A 26,280-nucleotide genomic window follows, 5' to 3' on the forward strand; every position below is an offset into this window, starting at 1 on the left:
TAATGCGTCGTCCATCGACGACATGACGAAATGGCGGCTGAATGAAAAGCTTATCGACGGGCGATTCGAACGTGAAGCATCGACAGCTCTCAGCGCGATTGTGCCTAGCGGAGATCGATTGTACGGCCTGGGGACGCCGAAACAGCAACATGGAGAGCAAGAGAGCCCGCGATTACACAGGAAAGAAAGGAAAAAGTTATTGATCACTACTCGACGTGGGCTCGCCACTTATTCAGATTGCGCTCGCACTCTTGTCAGCGCTCGCGGCGGGGTTAATTTATAAGAATTAATTCCCGAGGGGATCGGAAAGTGCGCGAGAGTTACGGGAATCCTCCGGCAAGAAACTACATTAAAGAACAATTCGAAAAGAGAGGGAAGAACGCCGCGCCTGAATGATTTATGGCCCTGCCCCTCATACTTTCGCCGGCCCGTTGTATCGTATTTAAGAGTCAGAAGCAGCTTGATTTATGATATTCCGGTTATTATTTATTATTTATTCCCGCTCGTTATACTTTCGACACGGAACCTTGTCCGAGATCTTGCGTAACGTCGTTGCCAGGTCCAACTCGCGAAAACGATTTGAAAGATTTTCCCTCCGTGTACGTAAATCTATCTCTCGTCAAACACATGCGTATGCGAGTTCTATAGTGATCGAAGAGAAAAAATGGTTGGAAAGTGCCTAGTTGCTAAGATTTCGTTTGTAAGGAATGCAATACTCGAAGACGCTTTAATTTTCCCGGATTCCAATGTGCGTGTGTGATGTCTAAAATTTTACAAAATTTGAAAGACAAATTTGAGAACTCTAAAGAAATTCTCTGTACATTACGAGAGCAAGCGAGATCTATTAGAATTTCTCAGAGGAAACGCGATCTTTAAAACATTACAATGATAGAAAAGTATAGTTGAATTAACTATAATCTCACTATATTTTTTATAGTTCATTTTGGCGTCAACCATATTTTTATAATTCGTGGAAACCTGCAAAATATAGTAGAATAAACGCAAATATACAGTCAATGATTGTCTTAAATAATTGTTTAGTTACTTTTACCACATATATGGTAATTTCTCATTCACAAATATAGTGAGATTTAATATTCATATAGTTACATCTGTCATCATTTAGCAAATATTCCGGTAATATTGACTGTATAAAAGAGTTACTTTTACCTACCATTTTATATTTGCATCCATACAATAATTTTAGTTTAACTTACTATAATTCTTAGTAAAAATATTATACGGTTGGTCATACTATACCTATATCGTAATTATTATCGATATTATGGTAATACTTACTATAAATATGATATTTTGGACTATAATTTAGTTACTATATCATTATAGTTTCAAATATCATATACTTTTCTCTCAGTGTACGCTTCCAATTCAAATCTTTGTGAAAACTTTCTGTCCAAAATCGGGATAGAATCGTCGTGGGATTTTGAGCTTTTTCAGTGAACGCATTTAGTACGGTAGTAATTTTTATGATATCGAGCGAGGAAGTCCAATTTAAAACCAACTATTGAACTCAGTCGAATGTAAAATAAAAGTTACGTATATTTTGATCGCAATACCTTTCAGTTATCAAACATTGCGAATAAAACTAAATAAATAAAAAAATATTGGCTTCTACAACTGTGTGTGCACGTGAAGACACAAAATTGATTCAAACTAAAAATTTATAAAATACTTTGGCTAACAAACATAATAATAATTCCAAGTCGTCTCGATTAACGCGATAGAGATAAAACAGCTGTTATTAGATTTAAAGATTCTCTGGATTTTTTCTAGAATTCTGCAAATTTTGTAAAATAAATTTGAGAACTAGAAGAAATCTTTATCGCGAGAGAAAAGAAATTAAGTCTGTTAGGATTTCTCCCGCGAAATCCCGCGTCTTTAAAAACATTACGCTTCCGATGCGAATCTTTGCGAAGATTCTCCAAACAGAATTCGTAATATTTCGAGTAAGTCGAGGCCGGACCCCAATTAGATCCCGGGAAATCTTCCATCTGGAGCGCAAAGAACGACTCGAGGGGAAAGAGAAGGAGCGGGTTTATACGGAACAGCCACGGGACCGCACGCGAATCGAAAACGGGAAAACTCCGCCGATAAACTGACATTCCGAAAATATCCGGCAACTTTTTCATCTCGCCGGGAGACTGCTCTGATACGGTCCATTACCGGCTATGAGTTCGCGATCTCTGTCAGCCGCGCGCGATCCGAAAAAAGGTCTCCCCTCGCCGCGAATTCCTTATTGGCTCTGGCCGACCCGCCGTATAACATTAAGCTTTTATCCGGCCTTTTAATAATTTCCGGACGCCGCAGTTGGACGCGGTAGCAGAGTATGTCCAATTACTAAAACGCTCGCAAAATATCCCTCCTATAGTCCCCCCCATTATTTATTGACCGATTCACTTTCAATCTCCGATCGCCGGAACGCAATTAATTACAGGGCCGCGCGCTCGCACGGACTCGGCTACTCGCGAATCGACATTTTGCGAACCTTCATCCCGCGAATGCGACTTTTAATTATATGCATTATCTTCTCCCCCCCCCCCTCTTTCTCGAGTGAAATTCACATCGAATGGAAATACATGGACACGATATATTTATTTTTCCACTTTCGCTTCTTATTCTAACAAAGTTAATGATTAGTCTCGAAATGAAACTTCTTATATAAAGTATTTATAAATTTATCTTATATAAATTTATCTTATATAAAGCCGATTTTATTCGTTAAAAAAGGCGTGATTTCTCGTACGATGCTTTTATCTTGATTTTTGAAGAAAGAATGGACAATTCGCTGAAAATCAGCCAATTGTCAAATGTGAAACATTTCTCTTACTGATCCAGCCACAGAAACACTTTTGCCAGCTTATTTTAAGAGAATATTGCAGAAATTCAATATTCGCCTAACTCTTTGACTCCTATGAGAGGAAGCTAGACAAGAAGAGCATACCTGTGGACAATGCAAAGAAAAGATACTTTTGTCGAAATTGAACCCTGAAGGTACGGGATAGTAAATGTGTGTCTAACATTGCTATTAGCCAATAATAGCTCACTTCTCCTAATGACCAGATAATTAAGTTAGCTGATGGCTGAACAAGAGAAATTACAATTATAGGATGAGAAATCGTAATTTGTCGTCAGGCAGGGATGGAATCACTTATGCTCTTTTAAGACATTTATGAAATGACCTTAATGTTGAGGCATGCCACCTAATTTTAAAATGCTAACAGCGGATATATAGCTCGATTATATATTACAAAATGGACACACATTTAACAGCAGAACTACCAAGTGATGGAAAACGAGCGGTTCGTCATTGTTTAACCCTTTAACGCCCAATTCTTTTATAAGTGTTTTAAGAATAAAATTTGAGTTTTTTGAACTGAGACTATAGAAGTAATGATAACCAAAAAAAATATCAGAATTTTATATCTACGAAAAACTACCTTTTGAATAAATGAGTACATGAAGTTTCCGCTTTTCATTTGTTGGTTTCGTTAGTTTGGTTTTTTAACGTTCGTTTTTTGTTTATTAGTAAATATGACTCGGATCCTAAAAGCATATATATAAATGAGAACCTATATAGAGAAAAATGAAGGGTAACCTATACGACATGACTCTGATAATCAGCTTGACATTTTTTAGCAGAAACTTTACTATATTTGTGAGTGAAGTTTATCATTCAGAGCGTCAAGCTTACTATTTCAGAAGAATATCTTATAGATCACCATTTAGATAGTCAATCGTCTCTTCATTTTTCGCCACATAAAAAACTGTAGGTCACCAGGTTTCACGAAAATAGGTTGCCTTCTTGATTTTCGTGTCCACCATATTGGATTCGCCATTTTGAATTTCTGTATTCTTTTAATTTCACATTTTCACATATCTAAGAAAGCTTCCAAATGTATAAAATTGCAACAGATACCAATCTATTCATTTATAGTGCACTTCTAGATGTCAGTAATGCTAACTATGCCTACTTGGAATTTGACAAAATATGTTATCATTAAAACTGAGCTAAAACAGACTAAATCGAATCTACATACAATCTATATGCCATTGTTTAGAAGAAGAATTCACCTTTACAATAGTGCAAAGAAAACGAAAATATCTCCTTTTTGACTAAATTGTGGATTCTTAAATGCGTTTCTGGTAACTATAGTTACCAGTAGGCGCTAAAGAGTTAAAACCATTACTCAAATCCGTGTAACGACGCATTTTACGCTTTTAACGGACGTTGAGCAAAATTAAACGAAACGAATGGACATTTCGCCCTTGCGTAATGTATTTTTTCCAAGGCCTGTTACTTCGATCGCTCCCGCAGAAATAGGTAATCGCCGACGGTTCCCGCGTTAGTCAATCATGTTAGTCGACGGCCAGACGACCAGACTTCGGCCGCATCGCAGAACCGATTTCACATATCCGTGAGTAATCAGCCAATAACGAGGCAGAAAATGTAATCTAGCCAACGTTCGATCCAACTGCTCAAAGCTGCCACAAGAAAGCCAAATCTATACGCGCGAGTCCACGGCGAGTCCACCGACGAGGCAGACGAACGAGACGATTCGCGAAGCGTTTCACGAGCGAGGGATCGCTCGAGGAGCGTCAATTCCCGCGGGAGGATTCAGCGCGGATTGGCAAACAATTGGCGGCGAGCGAGCAAGGAGGATTCACGGAGCGATCGCTAGGCAAACAACGATCGGCACCGCGAATGCCGAAGAGCGAGAGACCCGCGATGGATAACATCAGTCAGAGGAGGAGAAGCGCCAACTTCAGCCGCGCGCCCGCGCTCAATCGCCCTCATTTGAATCCTCTCACTCTCCCGCCACCACCCATGCCTCCTCTCTCTCTCTCTCTCCCTCTCTCTCTCTCTCTCTCTCTCTCTCTCTCTCTCTCTCTCTCTCGCCCTCTCTTTCGCGGTCGGCTGCAGCGAAGCGTATTTTCGAATTCGCGGTATCTCGCTCGAGCGAGTTAATAGGCCACGCTACGCCGCGCTGCGCTAACATTACGCTGAAACGTCGTCCCGGCTGACTAAAACACCCGCGAAGTCAGCCTATACCCTCTCCTCCTCCCTAGCCCCTTGATGGGCGCGACAATATCCTGGCTGCAGGGGTAGCTCTCGTGCGCCTATGGAGACACTTACAGTGGAATCGCACGTGCGCGCGCACACACACACGCGTGCGTATAAAGACGTGTACACGTATACATAGTTGCACGCGGCCGGGAATGATATGTACTTAGCTAAATGTCGACGTTTCTGAAAGGCCTTTCGTAAATTAGGTCGCCCTCGTGCACAAGGAGGCGCGCGCGTTGCGCGGCCTACTACTGGGCTGAGCGAATCAGGTCATCGCTCTATATGGGGGCGCATCGATTCGCGACGGCTGATTTCGAGGCGCGTTCGAGGAAGCAAAAGCCACGAGGATGTCGTCGTGCTCGTCGTCGTCGTCGTCGTCGTCGTCGTCGTCGAGACGATAGAAGCGAGCCGGCCTCGCGCGATCTTGATTGAGGACGCGATTGAACTCGCTCTCTTTCTCTCTCTCTCTCTCTCTCTCTCTCTCTCTCTCTCTCTCTCTCTCTCGCGCGCGCGCGCGGCTGTCGTTGGATAACACTAAGATGGATCATTCGAATGCGGTGAACCGGGTCAAGTTGACCGGAGAATCGAGTAGCCCACGCGTTTTGTTTGCGCACCCACGTGGAAATTTTCTTGGCTTGTAATTGGGATCGAATCTGATTTCTCACAAATCAGATTAGACGACATGGGGGAGGGAGTTTGGATTACAAGCATGATATCTCAAATATGCGGATGCCAATGAGAAACCTAAGGAAAACCTCAATCCCATTGGCTTCCCTCGAAGACGTTCCCCCCCCCCCTCTCCCCGAAGACTTTTCTGACTTTTCTTGGTCTTTACATTACCAATGAGCGAAACGTGTGGAACACTTTGAGTATTTTACGCTTTACGAGTACGGATACGTAGAAAGTAAATTTGCAGAATATATAAAATGTATAAAAAACGTTAATATATACTTATAAAATGATTTAAGCGTTTATTCTTTCTTCGTTTTTATCCCGTCGGCTTTGTCAGTCGATATAAATTTAAAGTATCTTCTCTGTTTTATTCTGTCAAAATGTTACATCGATTTTGTCCGTTAACAAAAGCTACAGGAGTTTCCGCAGGATATTTTTGTCTCGATTCTAAAACACTCACGTTTGAAATAAAAATGGAATAATTCTCTCTTCCAGTTGATACTATAACGGAATAATTTGTTTCGGGACAAATTTCGGCATTCCGGAGAAATCTTGAGAAAATTTTGTGAAAGTAACACAAAATAATGGAAAAGAAATTTTCTAAAATGATTTCCCAGGGATATTTTTCAAAGCGATTTCTTTTCTCTCGCAATGAATATAGAAACCATTCCTCTGCAGATGAATACAGAAGCGAAACCAACACGACTCCAAAGCCAACTTGACCTGATCTTCCTTATTCGCAGATAACCATTCTGACGTTCTTTCCCTCTCTCTCTCTCTCTCTCTCTCTCTCTCTCTCTCTCTCTCTCTCGGACTCTCAAGTATCTCGAGAAATCCGCCGGCCGGCTCAATGATACTGCAATTCTCCGCCGCTTACTCGCATAAAGCGAGATTACGCTGCGTCGTCATCGAAATTCGACGGTGGTCGGGGCGCGATGCTGAATTACAAAGAACTATCCGCTTTCGGAAAGCGATACAAGTTGTTGGCAAAGTCACGTGCAAAAGATTAAGGTCGCTCTTTTACGTGTTTTCCCGCGATCGACGAGACAGATCGTCTTGCTCGCTCAGTTCCAGTTACGGCGGCGGATATTATCGTCGTGCAGCGAATTTAATTCGGCTCGCTATAAAGTCCGAGAGTAAAATATTCCATCCGGATAGCCGTAAAAGAATCAATTTGAACGTTCGCTTAAAAGGGAGAGAGAGAGAGAGACACACACACACACACAGAGAGAGAGAGAGAGAAAGGGGGGGGAGGGAGGGAGGGAGGGAGAGAGAGTCGACTCGATTATCCTTAATAATTCCATTTCGTCCTTCCATCGCTACGTAATTCCGCGGTCGTAACTAAAACGGATTGCCCCGCCGCGCCTCCCCTCTTCTCTCCTCTCCACGTCTCGCATTTCTTTCTGCCGGTCGCGTCTATTATTGGGAACGTGATTCGCGAGGAGATGAGATTGATACAGATGTTGCATATCAAGTCGCCGTCGCCGCACTGCCGATACGCACGCGATATTGATCACGATGGAATGTTTCGCGCGCAGCAAACGTTATTCACTCACGCGCTCGTATTGTGCGCTGGGAAAGACTACAACGCCACAGGCAAACGCGGAGAATCTCTCTCTCTCTCTCTCTCTCTCTCTCTCTCTCTTATAATTGCAAAAATATCTCTCCGTATGATCATTTAACGGCATAATCAGGGGACGCTGGAGTAGTGAGTAGTATTAATCCAAAATCAGTGACCGATATAACAACGTTGATTACTCTGTCACAAGCGCTCTTAGGGAGTGAATCCCTCGAGCGAGCGCACTCGATATCTATCTGTTTATCTCGAGGTGTGAGGAACGTGCCGAGAGAAGAGTTGAAGGCGGAAATCGGGCATACGGTGGTCGCGAGGTCACTTTCGCGAATTAAAACAATCGGCGGCTTCTCGCCGCGTATATTCCCGAGGTACTTTTGTTCCGCACCGCAGCCGGGGAAGTTCGGTTGTTCTTGTTGTTCGACTTCCCTTCTAATGGAATTACTGCATTTATTTGCGACGGGGTTCGCGGAGAAACGAATTAAAAAGCTCGCACGGAGATTTCCCCAAGATTTTCCCAGGTGGGGCATAAATCCCAATGAGGATGCCCGAGTCAGTCCCAAAATTAATTATTCCATCACAATACCAATTAGAAGTCCTATTCTTATCCCAAATATGGGATTTTCTGTCTAAAATTGAAACAGAAATATCTCGTGGGAATACCATGTTCTTCTCTACTCGTAAAATTGCTCTCTATTTCTGTGGAATCAAACAGAGCATTTTCTCCATTTTTATTGCGAACTATTGTGAATCCCGTGGAATAAAAGAAGAAAGATAAAATTTCGAAAACATGTGAAACATCCTGAGTATTTGCACTTTATCAATATTTATTCTTTCAAAGTGTTGCTTAATTTTTACGTTTCGCTCAATTTTAACACAAGTTGAAAATTAAAAAATCTCCCCCCCCCTCTCTCTCTCTCTCTTTGAGAACTTTGACTAAAGCAAATGGGAACTGTTTGTACTTCCCACCTAGAATCACACGTTTGACACACGCTTCTAACTTGAACCTGCGCAGATTTCCCAACCAGAGTTTCTAACCCCTTTTAGAAAATCAATTTGTATCTCAGTTAAATTTCAAAAAGTGTTCCATGTAGGCAGATTCTCCAATTTCTCACTAGCTACTGTAGAAAAAAAAACCCTCCAATTTTCCCCGAGCGAACAGCGAATTAATAATTAACCTCGAAAAATCCAAGCAACGAAAAATCCAAGAAAGAAGCGAGAAGAAAGGAATAAGGACTCCGCGATTTAACGTCAAGCCGGATGCCTGACGAAGGGAAGCCGATGCAAAAAAACTCTCGGAAGAAACCGACGGGGGATTTTCGTTGCTGCCGGAGCACCTTGCAAACTCGGCCCGTCCGTCTGTCCGCCTGTCAGTTGGCCGTTTACGTTAACCGATGTAACTCGCAAAGCCGACAAGAGCCGTTGCATTATGCGAAAGTGGAGCGGGAGCGTGCGATGTTTCCGCGAGCTCGCAAGAACACCTCGTCAGCGGCGAAATTTCCCGGTTCTCACGGAAACCGCATAATTGCGTAATTACGGAATAATTATGCTCGGCCGGCCGGTCAGTTCGCCGGAAAAACGCGACGGGACGAAACGGTGGTGTCAAAGTGGGCGGCCGCTCTCGATCATCTCAGCGGGATGATCTCGCGATCTCCGCCACCGATTACCGCTTTAATTGTCGTCGTATCGTCCGCTCGTTAACGCGTTATTTGTTATGACATCATGCCAAGAGGGCGCGATGCATCGTGCGGTGCATTAAAGCGCACCGTCCGATCGCGGCCGTCGGATCGCGCGCGCTAAGAATTTCCGTGAGAATCGAAGCGACGAACACGAACGAACGAAAGAAGCAAATCTGTGTCCTCGAGCGTCTACGTCTCGTGATCTCCGCGCGATTGTAACAGAGGAGGTCGAAATTCGATCTCTCGATTGACCCTTTGAAGCGGCACTCTGGAGTGCCACCTTTTTCTGTTTTCATCATTTTATTACGCTTTTCAGATATAAAACACTCGATTTTCTTGCTGTTTTTTTGGGTTTTCATTCGAGCATTATGTTATTAAGTATGTTGTAATGTGTAATTCTCATAAATTGTTTATGAAATTGTTTATACAAATAGTTAAATGCAAAAAAACAGTGTTTTTTGTACAAAAAGTTCGCGTCAGAGAGAACAATTATAGCTATATGGATGACAATTGATACCCTGGGGTTTTCGAGGTCACCGATTACGAATCCGGGGTCAGAATTTCGAAATTCAAAATGGCGGATCCAATATATGGTGGAGAAGAATGTTCAAAATCCTTCGATTTCGACAGAAATAGGTACACGGAGGTTTTTTGGGTCGCTGATTACGAATTTGTTATCAGATTTCCGAAATTAAAATCCATAATATCATATCACAGTTAGCCATTTGAACTCGCCATATTGGACCCGCCATTTTGAATTTTTTAATTTCGACTCTGTATTTGTCATCTATGATCGAAAAAACATATATATATACCGAGTTTGATACATATCCATAATATCATCAAATCAAAGTTAGCCATTTGAAGTCGCCATATTGAATCCGCCATTTTGAATTTTAAAATTTCGACTCCGGATTCGTAATCAGCGACCCAGATCAGAAAACCCCTATATACATAATCAGTTTCTTTTATTATTGCATAGAAAAATTCGCGCTTCAAAGGGTTAACGGAACATCGAGGCGCTGAATCGGGAGTTGAATCGTGAGACCATTGTTCTTACGTAGTGTGTCGAAATATTTGTGAACTACCCTGTTAACACGTCAGCACTAATTACTCATGCTACGTAAATATCTTGGCATTAGTGATTAACGAATTAACGGGCAAAGTAATTAGTGAAATTAATCATTAACACTAAGTGCATCAACACGCACTTTCACGAAAACGTATGTCTGTAATCTACATGTTGATTATATTTGACATTTATGATATGTTTGAACGTTGAGTGTGTGTGTGTGTGTGTACAGCTTTCTCGTTGACAAGCTCGAATTCTACGAGAGATGTCGCTTTCCCCCCCTCCCCCCCCCGGAAAAGGGAAACTCAAGAACGGTGAGGTCGTATTATCATTGTGTGCGAGAGACTGTCGGTCGTTACTCGTGCTCCCTTTAAACCGTGAAAGAAAATCGGACCGCAAAAGCGTTAAAGGTATTTCCCCGGAGACGTCACCGTCTCGCGCCGTGCGGTGGCTCGGTAACGAGCGTTGTATTAAGACGCAACTTTAGCTTCGAGATTACACGACGCGAAATAAGGTCGCGATTGTCTCGCATTTCCCGATTGTCCCGCGCGCGTGTGCGCACACGTACAGGGTGATCCATGAGGAAAGCCCGAGTGAGACGCTCGATTCCGCGAATTTCGGGGCCGATTTTCAGGCAAGAATGATTTCATCGTACTCACCTCGATTTTCTCTCTAAATAGAAGCTCAGCGATCATTGAGAAATACGGAAAGGTCATGCACAATAAAAAATGATAAAATATAGGCACTGTGTAGGAAAATTTCAAATATTTCCAAGTCGCTTTATAGAGTGTGTGTTCATAAATATTTACGAACTACAGCACCCTCAAGCATAAGACAAAATTATGTATACGAAACATATATAAAATTTACGATGATGTAGAAATTATAAATAACTTCAAGAAAACTGTAAAGACAAATAAAGATACGAGACAGGGAAGTACTTCGGATATCGAATAAGATTTTACTATTGATTGTGTCACTCTAATACTGTTACTATAACTGTTAATCCCTACTACTATTTATTTTATATATTCTTCGAATCATTCTATGCGTGAGAAGTGTTAAACTAAGATCAACAAGCGGATACTTTGCGAAATATCTTTTCTTATATCTCTACCATTTTTATATCTCAGAAAATGCCCAAATCAAACATGAAATCAAACATCAAACATCTGGCAAAGTATTCATTTCACGATATTTCCACACGCAGAGTGACGAGAAGAGCGCCTGTCTCTCTCACACATGATCTCTCGATTAAAAAAAAAGCTCTTCTTGATTCCGGACAAATCGATGGAAATTTCGATTGACCAAAGTCACGAAAATATCACAATTAACATCGAGTACATCGTGATTGATATCGTTTAACAAATAATGATCGTTTAAACCATCACTTGAATTCGACTCATCACACGATGATTAACGATGGATCTTATCAATCGATTAAATTAACCGTCTCCACGAACATTGATCGATTTCAATTATTCAGTTCCCGACTATCTCAGTCAGCCAAGCTTTTTCAATCGGTTAACCCCCAACATTGCATCCGACTCGGCGACATCGACGTCGCGCGACCAATCGTCGTGGGGCTCGCTCCTCCGAATCCACCAACAAACAAGCTCGCGCTTGCTTGCACCCCTCCCTCGGAATCACCCTGTACAAACGGACGCTTCTTATATCTCGATAGACGAGCGCATTGATTGCACGGAGGAAAGCGCGCGGGCGCGGGGAGACGCGTTGAGCATCGACCAACCAACCTAAATCTGCCTGACTGCGGCCGAGCACGCGAACCCTTCAGCCTGTCCGAACGGACACCCTTCCATTCCGCGTTCTGCTCCGTGTATTATCTAAACAACCCCCCGGATATAACCCCGCCCAAATGAATTCGCTCTGTCTGCGGCTTCGCCGCGTGCGCGCGCGAGTCCGCTCGTGCGAAAAGCAACTGTCCGAGGGTGGTTTTCCGCGCGCGCGCGCGCGCGAGTCGAGGAAACTCGATTTCCCGCGACCGCTCGCCCACCGACGAGCCGCAGCCGAATGATCAGCCTGGGAACCGAATTTCCGCCGCCGATTCCGTTCGTCCCGTTTTCCCCTTTCCCGCTTCCCTTTCTTCTCGTTTTTAGTTGGCTCCTTTAATTACGAACGTCGAAAGGCCAAAGCGGTCGCGGTCGAGGAGCACGAAGGAGATTAAGCACGTTGTTGGCTTCGCCGGGCGGGAAAGTTTCGCGCACGAGGACGCTCTCGTGGCCGCGATTATCCCCCCGCTGCAGGCGGCGGCGTGAACGCACCGCGATAACGTGGCTCGACGGCACCTCTCTCTCCCTCTCTCTCTCTCTCTCTCTCTCGGTAATGCAACGTGATTATATTAGAAATTGGGGAGGCCGGTTTTAATGGTCTATGCAGAGAAATTCTCGCGCGGCCTCGAGGGAAAAAAACCTCGCCAGGTCGGTCGATTATTGGGTACTCTTTGCGTCCTGAATTTTTAATATCGCGAATCGATACTTGGAATTACGTGAGTTAGTAGCAGCACGTTTGCACAATCGTGACGTTTCACTGCTGTGATCGGCGGAATTCGAAGATGACGTTGAGACAGTAAAAGCACAAAAACAAAAGAGAGAGGCGGCACTCGATGGGTTTTGGCGGGATCCTCGATTCAACCGCGAATCGATATTTGTAATAAGATCAATTCATTCACGGAGAAAATATTGTAATATAAATTACGTTGCATTATGTTTCTTCTTATAACTTTTTGCAAGGCTGAAATACGCCGATATTGCAGTAGAGATTATTATACAAACAGCAGACAAGGAAAAAAATAAAGCAACAAAATATTCGAATAATTACAGCAGTGCATAAATTAAAAAATCAAACATGCATAAAAACTTCAAACGATTATGTGATAATTTCGACCATAATTTCTGTACGATCCAAGATTTATATAATACACAAATTTGTTGTAATTGTTTCTACAGTATCGCTCCTCTACTTTTATAGTTAGACATATATTTATTTTCTTCCTTCTTTTTCAACGACTCGCCACTGACACATTATTGGAGACGAAATTCTGCCTAACTATAAAAATATTAGTTCCGAATTTTTTGTAATATATTGGAGAATTCGAGAATTATATATAACTTCTGAACATTTGTCCAAGTGTATCATTCCAAATTGTATTGTTAATTATCGGGATTTAAAATTACGGGGAATAATTACGCAGAACGCGTTAACCCTTTACGTGGAAATAAAATTTTACTGTTTGTCCCCAAACGGCAGAGAAGTGGAAATAATTTGATTCCGATAAAACTCAGTCTCGAGGATTTTTTGGTCGCTGATTACAAATTTCGAGTTTAGGTTTGTAATCAGCGATCTCAAAAATTCCCGTGTACCGAGTTTTATTCAAATCAAGTAACTTGTTACGTTTCGGTACTTCATGTTAGACCCGCCACTTTGCTTTTCTAAATTTTGAATTCAAATTTGTGATCAACGACTTCAAAAACCCCGAGATGTTATTATTAGTCAATATTATATGATCCTAAACATATTTTTCACTCCGCCCGCCATATGACGGGCTTGCCTCGTAAGGGGGATTAATGCGTTTCACGACTGCGAGTGGTTCGCTTTATGGTGGACGGTGTCGTAATATTGCGTAAATTATAGGAAATAGTGACGCGTTGCAGGATATACGATATACTTATTTCAGAGTTAGCTAAAAAACGTCAATTTAATATTATAATAATTAAAAACGATTATAATGTCGTTGACAAACGTATTTTTCGAGTCGATGAGAGCGATCTAACTTATATGAGAAAGAGCGAATATGGATCACCTCTCTATAATATAATGATACTCTCTATAATATATAATATAATATAAATAATAATATAATATAATATAAATATACTCTCTATAATATAATGATACAATTTTTCTATCGCCTACATTGGATGAATGCGCAATTTTTCCTGTACGTCTACGCAAACTCAAATCCATAGTTGTGAGCACGATTTATAAGATTATATAAAAAATATGTCTCTCCAGCAGACATGTTTTACCAACTAAACCAACTACGTAAATTTATCTTACTTAGAACCTTATTAGGCATTATATTATTATATATTATGATATTATAATATTATATATTTAGGCTTTTCCCTCGTTTCATAAAATAATTTGCATGGTGATACAAATTAATTCAGAAACAACTGCAGTTTATATTTATGTTTACGTTAAATTAGACTTTAAAAAACATGTTAATTGAATATCTATTATTTTACTTTATCGCGGCAACATTTCGAACTGAAGCGTTCAAAAATCACCCGCCACCTCTCGTCATAATATTTATCGTCACGCGCGAAAAACTTGAGAATTATTGCACGCTCGAGTGCATTAAATACGCTCGACCATTGTCATTCGCGATGGACGCAAGTTTTACATTACATTTATACAAAATATTTCAATGGCCTGTTGAAATATTTAATTGGGCTCTTGTTGGCATGCCGTTAATTAAAATGCATCGCGTGGAGCTCGGATCAGTGCAAAATATGTCAAGCCTTTTCACGTAGATTTAGATCTGGTCACAGTGTGATATAAAGCGGAAGTAATGCATTTAATTAAAACAAAAAAGAAAAGGAAAAAGAAAAAGTGCCAAGTTCACGCACTCCTCTTTAACGGAAACAGTTATACAAAAAGAAATTATTACGCAACATATTTCATTTCTGCAGTTTATATTTATGTTTACGTTAAATTAGACTTTAAAGAACATATTAATTGAATATCTATTATTTTACTTTATCGCGGCAACATTTCGGACCGAAGCGCGGAAAGCAATAAATTTAAAAGCATTAAAATGAAAAAATATGGATCGGTATTGTGTGGTCACCTTGTCAGAGAATCACTGTCTTCTAATTGAAAGGATTCAGCACCGGTTTTTTCCGCCTTGCCAGATCCGTTGCGAATGATACTATGCATTTCGCGGATCACAATTATGTGCCTGAGCTCTTTCGTCATAATTTATTGTCACTAGAATCTAGATGTGCAATACTTGATCTAACATTCTTATTTAAAGTTCTGCACAATCATATCAATTGCTCTGCCATCCTCGCCGCATGTAAACTTTATGTACCATCTAGGCCGATTCGATCGTGGAATTCAACGTGTTCCACATTGAAAGGCATCGCACGAACTATGGTAAATTCAGCTGCACAAACAGAATGTTAATGATAGCTAACAGATATTCGACTCGCATTGACTTCTTCGATAATTCATTGAATACTTTCAGAAACAATCTTCGCCGCATTTTGCTTCCTCATTTGCACTAAACGCTGCATTTTTCACTAATTTTGTATATATTGTTTTGGTTTTTGACATATGTAATTTTAAGACTTTTCATTATATATATGTAAGTTTGATTGTTCTCCTTCATTATATTAGTCATCTCAATTTTTGTATACCAAAGGGTGTTTTACCCGTACAGCGTCAAATAAATAAATAAATAAATAAATAAATAAATAAAAATATACAGATGAAATATACACGGAATATACGGAGAAGAAGAATATTTCTCCAAAGATATTCGATCGATCAATTCGATCGATCGATCGGCGAATGGCGCGGATGAACGAAGGAGCGCGAACGAACGGACAGGGAAAATGATTTCGCGAACTCTCAATGGGAAGCGTAGGAAATCGATCCGCGAGCTTCCGGCGCGTTTCTCTCGCCCGCTACGAACTTTATCCGCGAAAAAGAGCATTTCGCGTTGTTTCGCCGCGTAGACCGCAGCGCGATTGATATCGCGCGTCTGATATGCGACTCGCATCGTTCGCGAAGCGCAATCTTACGAATTTCTCTCTCCCTCTTCAACCTCCGATTTCATTGATACCCGCAGTTCTATGCGACCTGTCGAATTCGCTCTCGCGCATTTACACAATCGTGAGATTCCGCGTTAATCGTCGGAATTTGAACATGAACACGCGAGGGAGAGAAAGCACGCTGGAGGAACGTGGCGAGGCGCAAGCTCTGATCGATCGATCTCTCCCTTTCCCCTCTCGCGCAATCCTCGACATCAGTACATCAGCCGGCGGCTAAATTCGGCATTAATGATCTCGTACAACCTTGATTTTAATTTCGAGCTGTCTATGACCTTGATTTTAATGTCGCGCTAATCGGACGATCGACGCCGCCATAATCGTACATCGCAATTAGAAAACGCGATAATCCACCTCGCGCAGTCACCATTCCAATTTCGCGAGCGATAGCCGACCAAACCCCGCCTCGATCAGATTTCCAAACGATCACGGCGCCGGCGACTACGAACTTAATTGTCACGAAGAACCGTCAAGGCAACACGTGCGCAATTGAATTCGCGTCGTTAATGCGCGACGGCTGCGAGTTCCTCCACAGAATGGCGTAAAATTGAACGCTACACCGCGAAACGTTTCCGCGAAGCGCGTGCGGATCGTTATTATATTATTGTTATTGCGATTATATTATATTATTGCGATTTCAGTTTACTTTGTAGGAATAATTATGCAAATACGACATTAGTCTCTCTCTCTCTCTCTCTCTCTCTCTCTCTCTCTCTCTCTCTCTCTCTCTCTCTCTCTCTCTCTCTCTCTCTCTCTCTCTCTCTCTCTCGCTCACCGGACGGATTTGAATTAAAATTTACGCAGTGTGTTGTAATTCGACACGCGAACACGCACTTCGACGGAGGTATAACGCGTTAATACGCACGCTTTGCCGATAAATTCACATCGCTATCGTGCGCGCGCGCGCGCGCACACACGAAGAGAGGGAGGGGATAAGCGCGTCGTAATTGATGCGTAATTATAAATGCAATCGCTATTGCGATTATATATCGGATTGGAGCGGCGGTAACAACGGCGCGCGACTGCGAACGGGACGACTTCTCGCGCAAAAATCAAGCAAGACCCCGGAATAATTTCGTCCGGCTCGCTCGTGAAAAAGCGGCCTCGTTGTCTCGGAAAAAAAAAAGAGCGATCTCGCAAATCGACAAGTTAGCGCACGATACGCTGGCTGGGAAATTTCCAAAGTTCGGGAGGATCTTTCCAATCGCCGGTATCGGCCCGGCAATTGCAGCTGCAAGTTTGACAATGTAGTTAACGAGCGGTACAACTAGATTACTATTTAATTAGGTGCTATTCTCTCAACTGCTATTCTCCCCTCACTTTTGTCTCCGGACATTCGCGCGAAGCGATCACTGCGCGTTGACTCCGCCGTTTTTCCTCGAATATTCAGCGAACGGCAAATCAATAATGCATGACGAGCAGATCCTGACAATCCGCGGTTACGCAAAAATGTCTTCAACAATATAATATCACATATAAAAGAAAAGTACATGAGAGATATCTCTTTTTTCAATAATGGATAATCATAACGCAGGAATATAAACTCGATGAGTCTAACTGAGAAACCGAATGCTTCACCCTAGTGAGGATTTAATACCATAAATATGAGCGTCAAGGCTACGCTATTAATAAATGTTAATCCTATTCTTAAGAAATGTAAGGCTATTATCTCGACCTGTGTACGACACGAAGATCGTTAAAGTTTGCGTTTGAGCTGATAAAAGCGCGAGGATACTTTTCAGCGCGGTATTCACAGGCCAATCTTGTAAGACATTCTTTAATTAATCCCGAAAGATGTTGAGAACTGATGTAAGTAGCCAACAGCTGCGCGGCAGCCTAAGACGAGCTTAAGACGATCTTAAATATAAGATCGGCCAGTGAATACCCGTCGTGAACTTTCCAATCTGCGAGATCTCGCCGGTGCTTTCCGGCTCGCGATATATTCGCCCTGCGATTTCGACTCGCCGCCTCGAGCGGGAAATCTCGCCCTGTTCACGGTGCTGTTATCGTTGCAGTTGCACTCTTGTGCAACATGCACGACGAGAGGAACGAGACGTGGCCCCGTTGACCGGGACGATCGTAATAATTCGACTGTTTCTGTTCCAGGTACCTCGATACGACAACAAACGAAGAGTTGGAGAGCCGAGCACAAAGCCGCGAGGACACTCGGTATCATCATGGGAGCGTTCATACTTTGTTGGCTGCCGTTCTTTCTCTGGTAAGCGTCGACGCGGTCGTCGTTAAAAAAGTTCCGCGCGACCCAACCGACGATTATTAAACTAAGAATAAACTTCACTCGCGGGAGTTGAGCGCGGAAGTCATCTCGATAAAATTCAAGTTATTACCGACGTTACTTCTAAATATCAACCAATTTATTAAGAGAAAGCAAAAGAGAGAAACAGAAAGGGAAAAATAAAGGGAAAGATAAAGAAGAGAAGAAACAGCAAAATCGAGAGAGCGTGAGAGAAAGAGACAGAGAGACAGAGAGAGAGAGAGAGAGAGAGAGAGAGAAAGAGAGAGATAGACAGAGACAGAGACAGAGACAGAGACAGAGAGAGAGATAGAGAGAGAGAGAGAGAGAGAGAGAGAGAGAGAGAGAGAGAAAGAGAGAGAGAGAGAGAGGGAGAGCGCGGGAGAAGGAAAAAGGGAGTAAATTTTACTTATATCAGAGCAAAACTCGTTCGAATATATACATCTAACACAATTAAATAACGAAAATTATAATTAATAGCAGTTTGCAAAAAAGAAAGTCTAATCCAATCCCGCAACATCATGCGAGACAGAAAAGAGAAAATAGTAATCACTTTATGAACAACGGCCGTTATAAAAAATGCTCAATTGAAACAATGTTATTTTTCTTCCATTCTGTTCAGAAAAAAAAAGAACAATCAGAATATAATAAAGAAAGGAGAGTAAATAAAGGAGAAAATAAATAATGGAGGAGAAAGAGAGAGAGGGGGAGAGCGCAGCGAAGCGCAAAATTTTGTCGAGCTAAGTAGTTTCACTCAGAACGAAAGTCACTTTGTCGCGAGAACTCACTTAGAAGACTTGGCGAAGAGCGAGCGAGCGAGCGTCCGGCGAAATTTTTGCCACGGGATTTATGGATCGAATCCTCGTTGTCGTGTCCTCGCCTCCAGGGGAGACGGAACGGCCGAATATTCACAGTTAGCGAAGAGACACACAGCGATCGAGAAAGACAGGAGGATTCGAGAGAGAAAGAGTAAGAGAGAGAGAGTGAAAGAGAGAGAGAGAGAGAGAGAGGGAGGGCGGGGAAATCGAGAGGGAAAATCGCGAGAAGTCTTCCGCTCGTCCCATGTTTTATTAATGCGGGCGCAGAGTGCATTTCTATAGAGTTTGCCGAGGGCTCAGCGCGGCCTCTCCGCGAGCTTGCTCGCGCAAGTTCGACTATTTGCTCGACCGAACGGACCTCTGCGCGCGCCCGAGCAATATGAAAATCCGTCCCGCCCGCCTCGCGGCTGGGAAAACTGTCGTCCCGCCACTCGCCCGTGCGCGAAGACGCTTCTCGGTCAGAGGTACTGAAATAGGGATCGCAAGACGGAAGGAGGAGACGCGTTCTGTGGAGTCAAGGGCGGGCAGGAGGATCGATGGGTCCGTCTCGCCGCCGGGGGTGCATGCGACCCCCCCGGAAGAAACACGAAGAACACGCTGATTGTTCAGATATAACGCGATGTGGTCATTCAGTTGCTCGGGAAGCGAATTCGCCGACGACACAAAAAGTTCCGATCCCGGAGAAATCTCGCGGGAAAGTCGGCAGTGCGTTTGAGCGCGCACGCGCAGAAGAAAGAGAAAGAGACGATTGTATATCTGCCGCGGAAATTCAGAAACCGAAATCTTGGGGGCGAGGAGATGTATCTCGGGTCGTTTGTCTAACGTCGGGAGTCTGAGCTGATATTTTTCAAATTCATTGTATTTATTCGGTATTCGATTCGGCGCTGAGTAAACGGGCAATTAAGTCGGAGAGCGCGTTTCTCAGGCTGTCAATGCGAAATAAATGCTCCTTCTTCTTTCGGCGAAAATCGCTTCTCGCGAGTAAAAGGGCAGCATGGACTATTTGGAGCATTTGTTTGGCGCTAGAAATTCGAGGAGAAGACGTTCCCCGAACTTTAAATAGTTGATTGATATTAAATTCAGTATTAAATGAATTTTCATAATTAATTTAAAAAGCGTTTCTCTCTCTCTCTCCCTCTCCCTCTCCCTCTCCCTCTTCCTCTCCCTCTTCCTCTCCCTCTTCCTCTCCCTCTCTCTCTCTCTCTCTCTTTCTCTCTCTCTCTCTCTTAAGATACGAACGGCAAATAAATTCGCTCTTTTTTTATTATATAGTTTCTCGGTTTTTTCTAACGCGAGTATAAAATGTTTGTAATCGATCATATTCGCGTTATAATCATTTACTTTGGATGATTTATTTAGCGTTAGAAGTTCCAGGAGAAAACAAAGTGTACGATCTCATAATTTATTCGATATTAAATTGAATATTAAATAAACTGTGTTATTAATTCGGGAAACGCTCTTCTTCAATCGTCAACACGAAATAAATGTACTTCCTTCCGACGAAAATTCTATCTCTCAAGAATAAAATGTTTCAAATTCTAGTGTCAGAAGCTTAAAAGGGCATTTTTGGAATTTATTGAAATTTTTGGGTGCCTGAATTGAACCATAAATAAATATAAAAAAAAAATTCGATTCATAAATCACCCGTTTTTTTCCCGAAACGATTAGATTGCTCCAAAAAACAGTTCGACTCGCCGCACAGTGTTGCAGAAATCGCTAAACGTGGCCAAAATAGAAAAAAATAAAAAGCGAAATTTTCGGTTCCCGTTTTCAATATATTTTCTAAAAGTTCCAAATTAATAAGTTGTGGTAACACTTTGATGAAATCCAATTGTATCACGACGATAAGTGAATTCAAATGTACACGTGATACGAAGTAAAGAATAGCTGGATTATAACCCTCCAAATGACATAAATGATTTTGCGTTGAAACAATTTTTTACCATGAAAATGACGTTCCGTGTTTAATATCTCATCTGTGTAGTTTTATTTCCAATAAAGAGTATATTAGAGAGTTATAAATATATGCAATAAAAATTAGATTTACAGGACTCACTTTTTATATACAGTTAATCACTTATATCGTGATATATAAAAATCGCATCATTTCGCACCATGTTGTACCTTTGTGAAAATAAAGATAAAATATCTATTAATCCTTACGCAAAGATAGAAATCCAGCGATATCCAGCGCTTACAAAAATATGATAAATTTTATGAGCAGAGTTCGACATTCAGTGCGCTTACGGTCAGACGCTCTACTGAAGGTAATATTGTTCAACACAAAAATTATATCCTCTATCAAAATCCTTTATTCGAGTTAATTTTGCTAATGTTAAATACAAATATAATAATTAATGATAATGTTTAAGCTCTAATTAAATAATGTAGTAAACAATAGTAAAAATAAAGACTGTAGAGATACGAGAGAGTATCCTACAAGAAAAAACTCGAGAATTGCGACGAATGAAGATTTATCTAAAAGACTTCTTCTTTCCTCAGATCCCATCATTTCATCTTTAAAAAAAGTTTCAAATAAAAAAGCCGATCCCTTCCCTAAAGAAATTATTGAATTGCTTGCAAATCCAATTGTAGCAAATGCGGTTTCGGATAATGAATAGTTTTATAAAATATTTTGTTTAGTTAATAATTATATATAAAATAAAAAACAGAAGATAAAAACTAAAAAAAAAAGTAAACAAAAAAAACAAAAATTTTTTTAAATAAAAAAAGTAAAAAATAAAATAATAAAATTAAAAAACATGTTATTTTAGTGATGAAATACTAGTATTTACAATATAGTATGCTTTTCATTCAAACTATAGTACATTATAGCGACAATATGATTTCTGGCCACTATTTGGAGGTTTCGCAACACTGTGCGCCGGCGCTAAATTGCCCATAGAATTAGCGAGATCGTCCTGCTTTACTTTTTATCGTTCGTTTTTTTCATTTCCATGCGCCAATTGACTTGGCTCCGGCGGAATATGACGCGGAATACGAGCGCGACGATGGAAATCGAGCGAGAGAGCAAGACGAAAATTTTGTTAAATGCCGAATAGCGGATAAACGATGGCATAATGAAGTTACGACCGGCAAAATGCGCTCTCTATGGAAATCGAGCAAACAAAAGAGAGAGGGGGAAGGGGAAGAGCGAAAAAAGCCAATAGATAGTAACGCGCCGAACGCCGACCCGGTTTTTGCAACTCGGTTTTTATTCATGCAAATGCATAGAGCGCACCGCTCCGGCTTGAAAGCATCCACGTTTTACCTTCGCACTTAATTTTTTGTAGCTTCCGACATTTTCCAAAAACGTTTTAGAATTATCGGTCTCACCCGGCCGTCGTGATAGGCCCTCTCACTCTTTTATCATATGAATAATAAATGCATTTTCCGCGCAGTTTCTGAACTTTGGCTATGCGGCCCCATCGGCGGTTCTCTTTTTCATAATTATATAATAATTCGTAAGCAACGACGTTCTCTCCCTCTCCTCCCCTCTCTCTCTCTCTCTCTCTCTCTCTCTTTCCCTCCTTCCTCTCCTCCTCTCTCTCCTAGTTTTCGAATCCTTTGAATATTTAAATTCGAGAATTATGCCACGTTAATAAATTCACAGTGCTCATTACTCACTTGCATAGTTTATCATATCTTTTATGCATAATATCGAGAATGAGTATAGTATCTGGATATTTTTTCACCACACATCTGTGTTCTTTAACTGCCGACCTGCTAATAATGGTATTGCAATTTGATATTTGTAAATTTCGCTCTATCATTGTGTGTAATTTACTTTTGATACTGAAAGTTATTATTTACTACGGCATGAGAGTGGCATTTTAATTATAATAATGTTATATTTTCTTGGTGGTACTTTGCAGAGCACTTGAAGAGAGATTTCCCAGACTGCAAAATAAATACTGCTTGTCGTCATCTCTCAGCCTCTCTCTCTCTCTCTCTCGCACTTTCTTTTTCCTGCCTTTTATTAACACGAACAAAAATATGTTTACTTGGACGCAAGTATATTTACATTTTATCTTCGCAACAGTAAATCACGATAATTGCGACTTAAATATTTATATTGTATAAAAAATCAACAGTTTACATTAAACTGATTTATACGATTGAATTACAGCCCGAAGGGAAATGAAAATCCCCAGTAAACAAATAATCGTTTAAGTGCTTTTTTCACAAGTTAAACGCGTTTGGTTCAGTGAAAATGATCTCTTGAAACAATTAAAATTACGAGGTTCGCTGAAATAATGGATGTTCTTTTTTGTTTTTTTTCTTGCGGCTTTTTATTTGATTCTTGTGCGAAAATAGTTTCGCGACTGTATGGAATAAATAAAATATTTGTGTAAAATATTTGCGCGGAACATTCATTTATCGACGCTGACCCACAAATATTTTCATTTCATACAGCGAAATTGATACTTCGCTCTCTTCTCTCTGCTCCATCTTTTTTCACGCGACACCGTGTTCCGCGAAAAATCATGTGCTGGACAATGGAGAAAATATCAGAATATACAATAAGTATATCAGGATAAATCCGCAAAGGCGAGATTGGCAGCAATTAAGCGGAAGTTTTCAGAATCCAATTTATTTAATTGATACCGATGGCTCTGTGTAATTCTCATCAAACGGAGATAGTCGCGTCGGACGGGCGTGACCTATGACCGCAAATCTGTGTAGTATTGTTCTAAACCTGCTCAATCTGTTTGGTATTGTTCTAAACCCGTATCATCAGCTCGATCGATGCTTCGTGCATTAATAATGATATGACGGTGTGTGGTCGAACATGCGGTCGAACGTGCACATTACGTTCTTACTGTTATTTTCGTCTACACGGAACATGTCGAGCCTTTTCCGCGGAAGACAACTTTTCTTGCGGTAATTTCTCCGCGAGCTCGGGGGAAGAATCAGAAAAGAGATTTGCAAAGAAAGTAAATCAATAGACAAATAGATTCTTGGAAAGAATAAGTTCGAGAGGAAAGAAATTTTTAGCATAAATTATGTTACAAGAAGAGCGGGGAACGACAATAAAACAATTTCGATGCGTCGTTGAAATTTTATTCGTTGTTGAAATGAGGAAAAGAAAATATATACAGTTATAATTTATAATTTATTACATATTTCCTTTTTCTCTTCGCGAGAACCCGGAGAAGAAATTAGGTAAAAGTTTCTTTAAAAAATAGATTAATAAATAAATGGATTTATCGGAAAAACCGATTTTTCAACAAATTCAGAAAAATTTTGCTTCAGCAAAGCCATTGGACAACCATAATAAAATAATTTCAATTTCGTCTTCGAACTTTTCGCTTCGGAAAAAGATTAAACAAGAATTTCTCAAAAAAAAATAGATTAATAGACAAATGAATTCATAGAGAACGTAGTTTCTTTAGAAAATTCAGAATACAATTTTATTTCAGCGAAACAATCGATAAACTGCGGTAAAATAATGTCAATGACTGTCGAAACTTTCGCTTTGTAAGTTTCAACGTTATTGTAAAATTGACGAAAGTAAAACTGACGAAGTGGTTATTCACATTTATGTGAACAATTTAATTCCCGCTTTATTCTCGTATTCTTCACAATTTAAACCTTCCCGAATAATTTAAAACAGTCGTATTTGCGACGTAGCGCTGCTTTTCTTATCCCCGACTGCAGAACGCGGTATGAAAATTTTCAGTTGTTAATTGCTCCGGTGGGATCCCGCAGCAATTAACGACGAAAAAATTTCAGAGTTAACCGAACAACTGCAACATGCTGCTCGTTAAAATAAAATTTCCATTTCGTCCATTAAATAAAATTTCCCTTTTGACCGTGGCATAAAACCCGTTTTGCCAATTAAATTCCGTTCTGTCCGTTACACATTCGTCCTATCCCACCATGGCTGTGTATGCGTGTCTGTTATCGAACAAATCTGTCGATTGTTTACTACAGCTCAGTGACACATCCCGAAATTGCAAGAGACGGAGCGGAGGGAAACGACGATCGACGACGCCACGCGCGGCCGTTCGCGCCGGGAATTCAGAACGCGAATCTCATTTTCGCGTCGATCGCACGCAAGAAAAGCGGCCGGGATGCGTCGAGACATGCGGGTGCACTGTGAGATTTAAAATCTCACAGTGCACCCGCATAATGCAGCCGCATCTATATGCAAATAGCCGGCGCGACTGCGCAACGGAAACGCTGCCTACGTGAAAACCGTGAAAGAAAACTCGTTTCCCCGCCTCCGCGCGTTTCCTCTGCGCGAAACAAATCTCATAAATATATCTGGACGCAGCTATCTATATTCGGATTCACGCGGGGAGAAAGAAGAGAGAGAGATTTTTCGAAAACAGAATTGAAAAATTCTGAGAGTTCAAAAAGTGGACGATCAGCAGATTTAGAAGAATTAATGTATTTCTTAATTGACAACAAGAAGAATTGAAGTGTTTTTTAACCCTTTAACGCCTACTGGTAACTACAGTTACCAGAAACGCAGCATTTAAAAATACATAACTTAGTGAAAAAAGGAGATATTTTCGTTTTCTTTGCACCACTGTAAAGGTGAATTCTTCTTCTAAAAAATGGTATATAGATTGTATGTAGATTCGGTTTAGTCTGTTTTTAGCTCAGTTTTAATGATAACATGTTTTGTTAAATCTCAAGTAGGCGTACTTAGCATTGTTACTGACATCTAGAAGTATACTATAAATAAATAGATTGGTATGTGTTATAATTTTATACATTTGGAAGCTTTCTTAGATGCAAAATGTGAAATTGAAAGAATACAGAAATTCAAAATGGCGAATCCAATATGGCGGACACGGAAATCAAGAAGTCAACCTATTTTCGTGAAACCTGGTGACCTACAGTTATTTATGCGGCGAAAAATGAAGGGACGATTGACTATATATGTATGACATATAAATGGTGATCTATAAGATATTCCTCTGAAATAGTAAGCTTGACGCTCTGAATGATAAACTTCACTCACAAATATAATAAAGTTTCAACTCAAAAATGTCAAGCTGACTATCAGAGTTATGTCGTCTAGATTACCCTTCATTTTTCCCTGTATGGGTTGCTCATTTCGTATATGCTTTTAGGATCCAAGTCATATTTGCCAATAAACAAAAAACTAACAATAAAAACACCAATATAAAATTCTGATATTTTTTTTTGGTTATCACTACTTATAGTCTCAGTTCAAAAAAACTCAAATTTTACTCTTAAAACACTTATAAAAAAGTCGGGCGTTAAAGGGTTAATTGACAACAAGAAGAATTAAA

General features: G+C 40.8%; 1 protein-coding gene across 6 annotated transcripts in view; it reads left to right on the forward strand.

Annotated features, from left to right (window-relative positions):
* Positions 1 to 26,280, forward strand: part of LOC105190298 (octopamine receptor beta-3R) — a 160,080-nt gene that overhangs the window by 126,037 nt on the left and 7,763 nt on the right. For all 6 annotated transcript variants that reach the window (XM_025301816.1, XM_025301817.1, XM_025301818.1 and 3 more), the window contains exon 4: positions 18,047 to 18,158. In XM_025301816.1, coding sequence (XP_025157601.1) covers positions 18,047 to 18,158 — 112 coding nt within the window. The remainder of the gene's footprint in view (positions 1 to 18,046; positions 18,159 to 26,280) is intronic.

This window comes from Harpegnathos saltator, unplaced genomic scaffold (genome assembly GCF_003227715.2).
Source record: "Harpegnathos saltator strain DR-91 unplaced genomic scaffold, Hsal_v8.6 scaffold45, whole genome shotgun sequence".
NCBI lineage: Eukaryota > Metazoa > Arthropoda > Insecta > Hymenoptera > Formicidae > Harpegnathos > Harpegnathos saltator.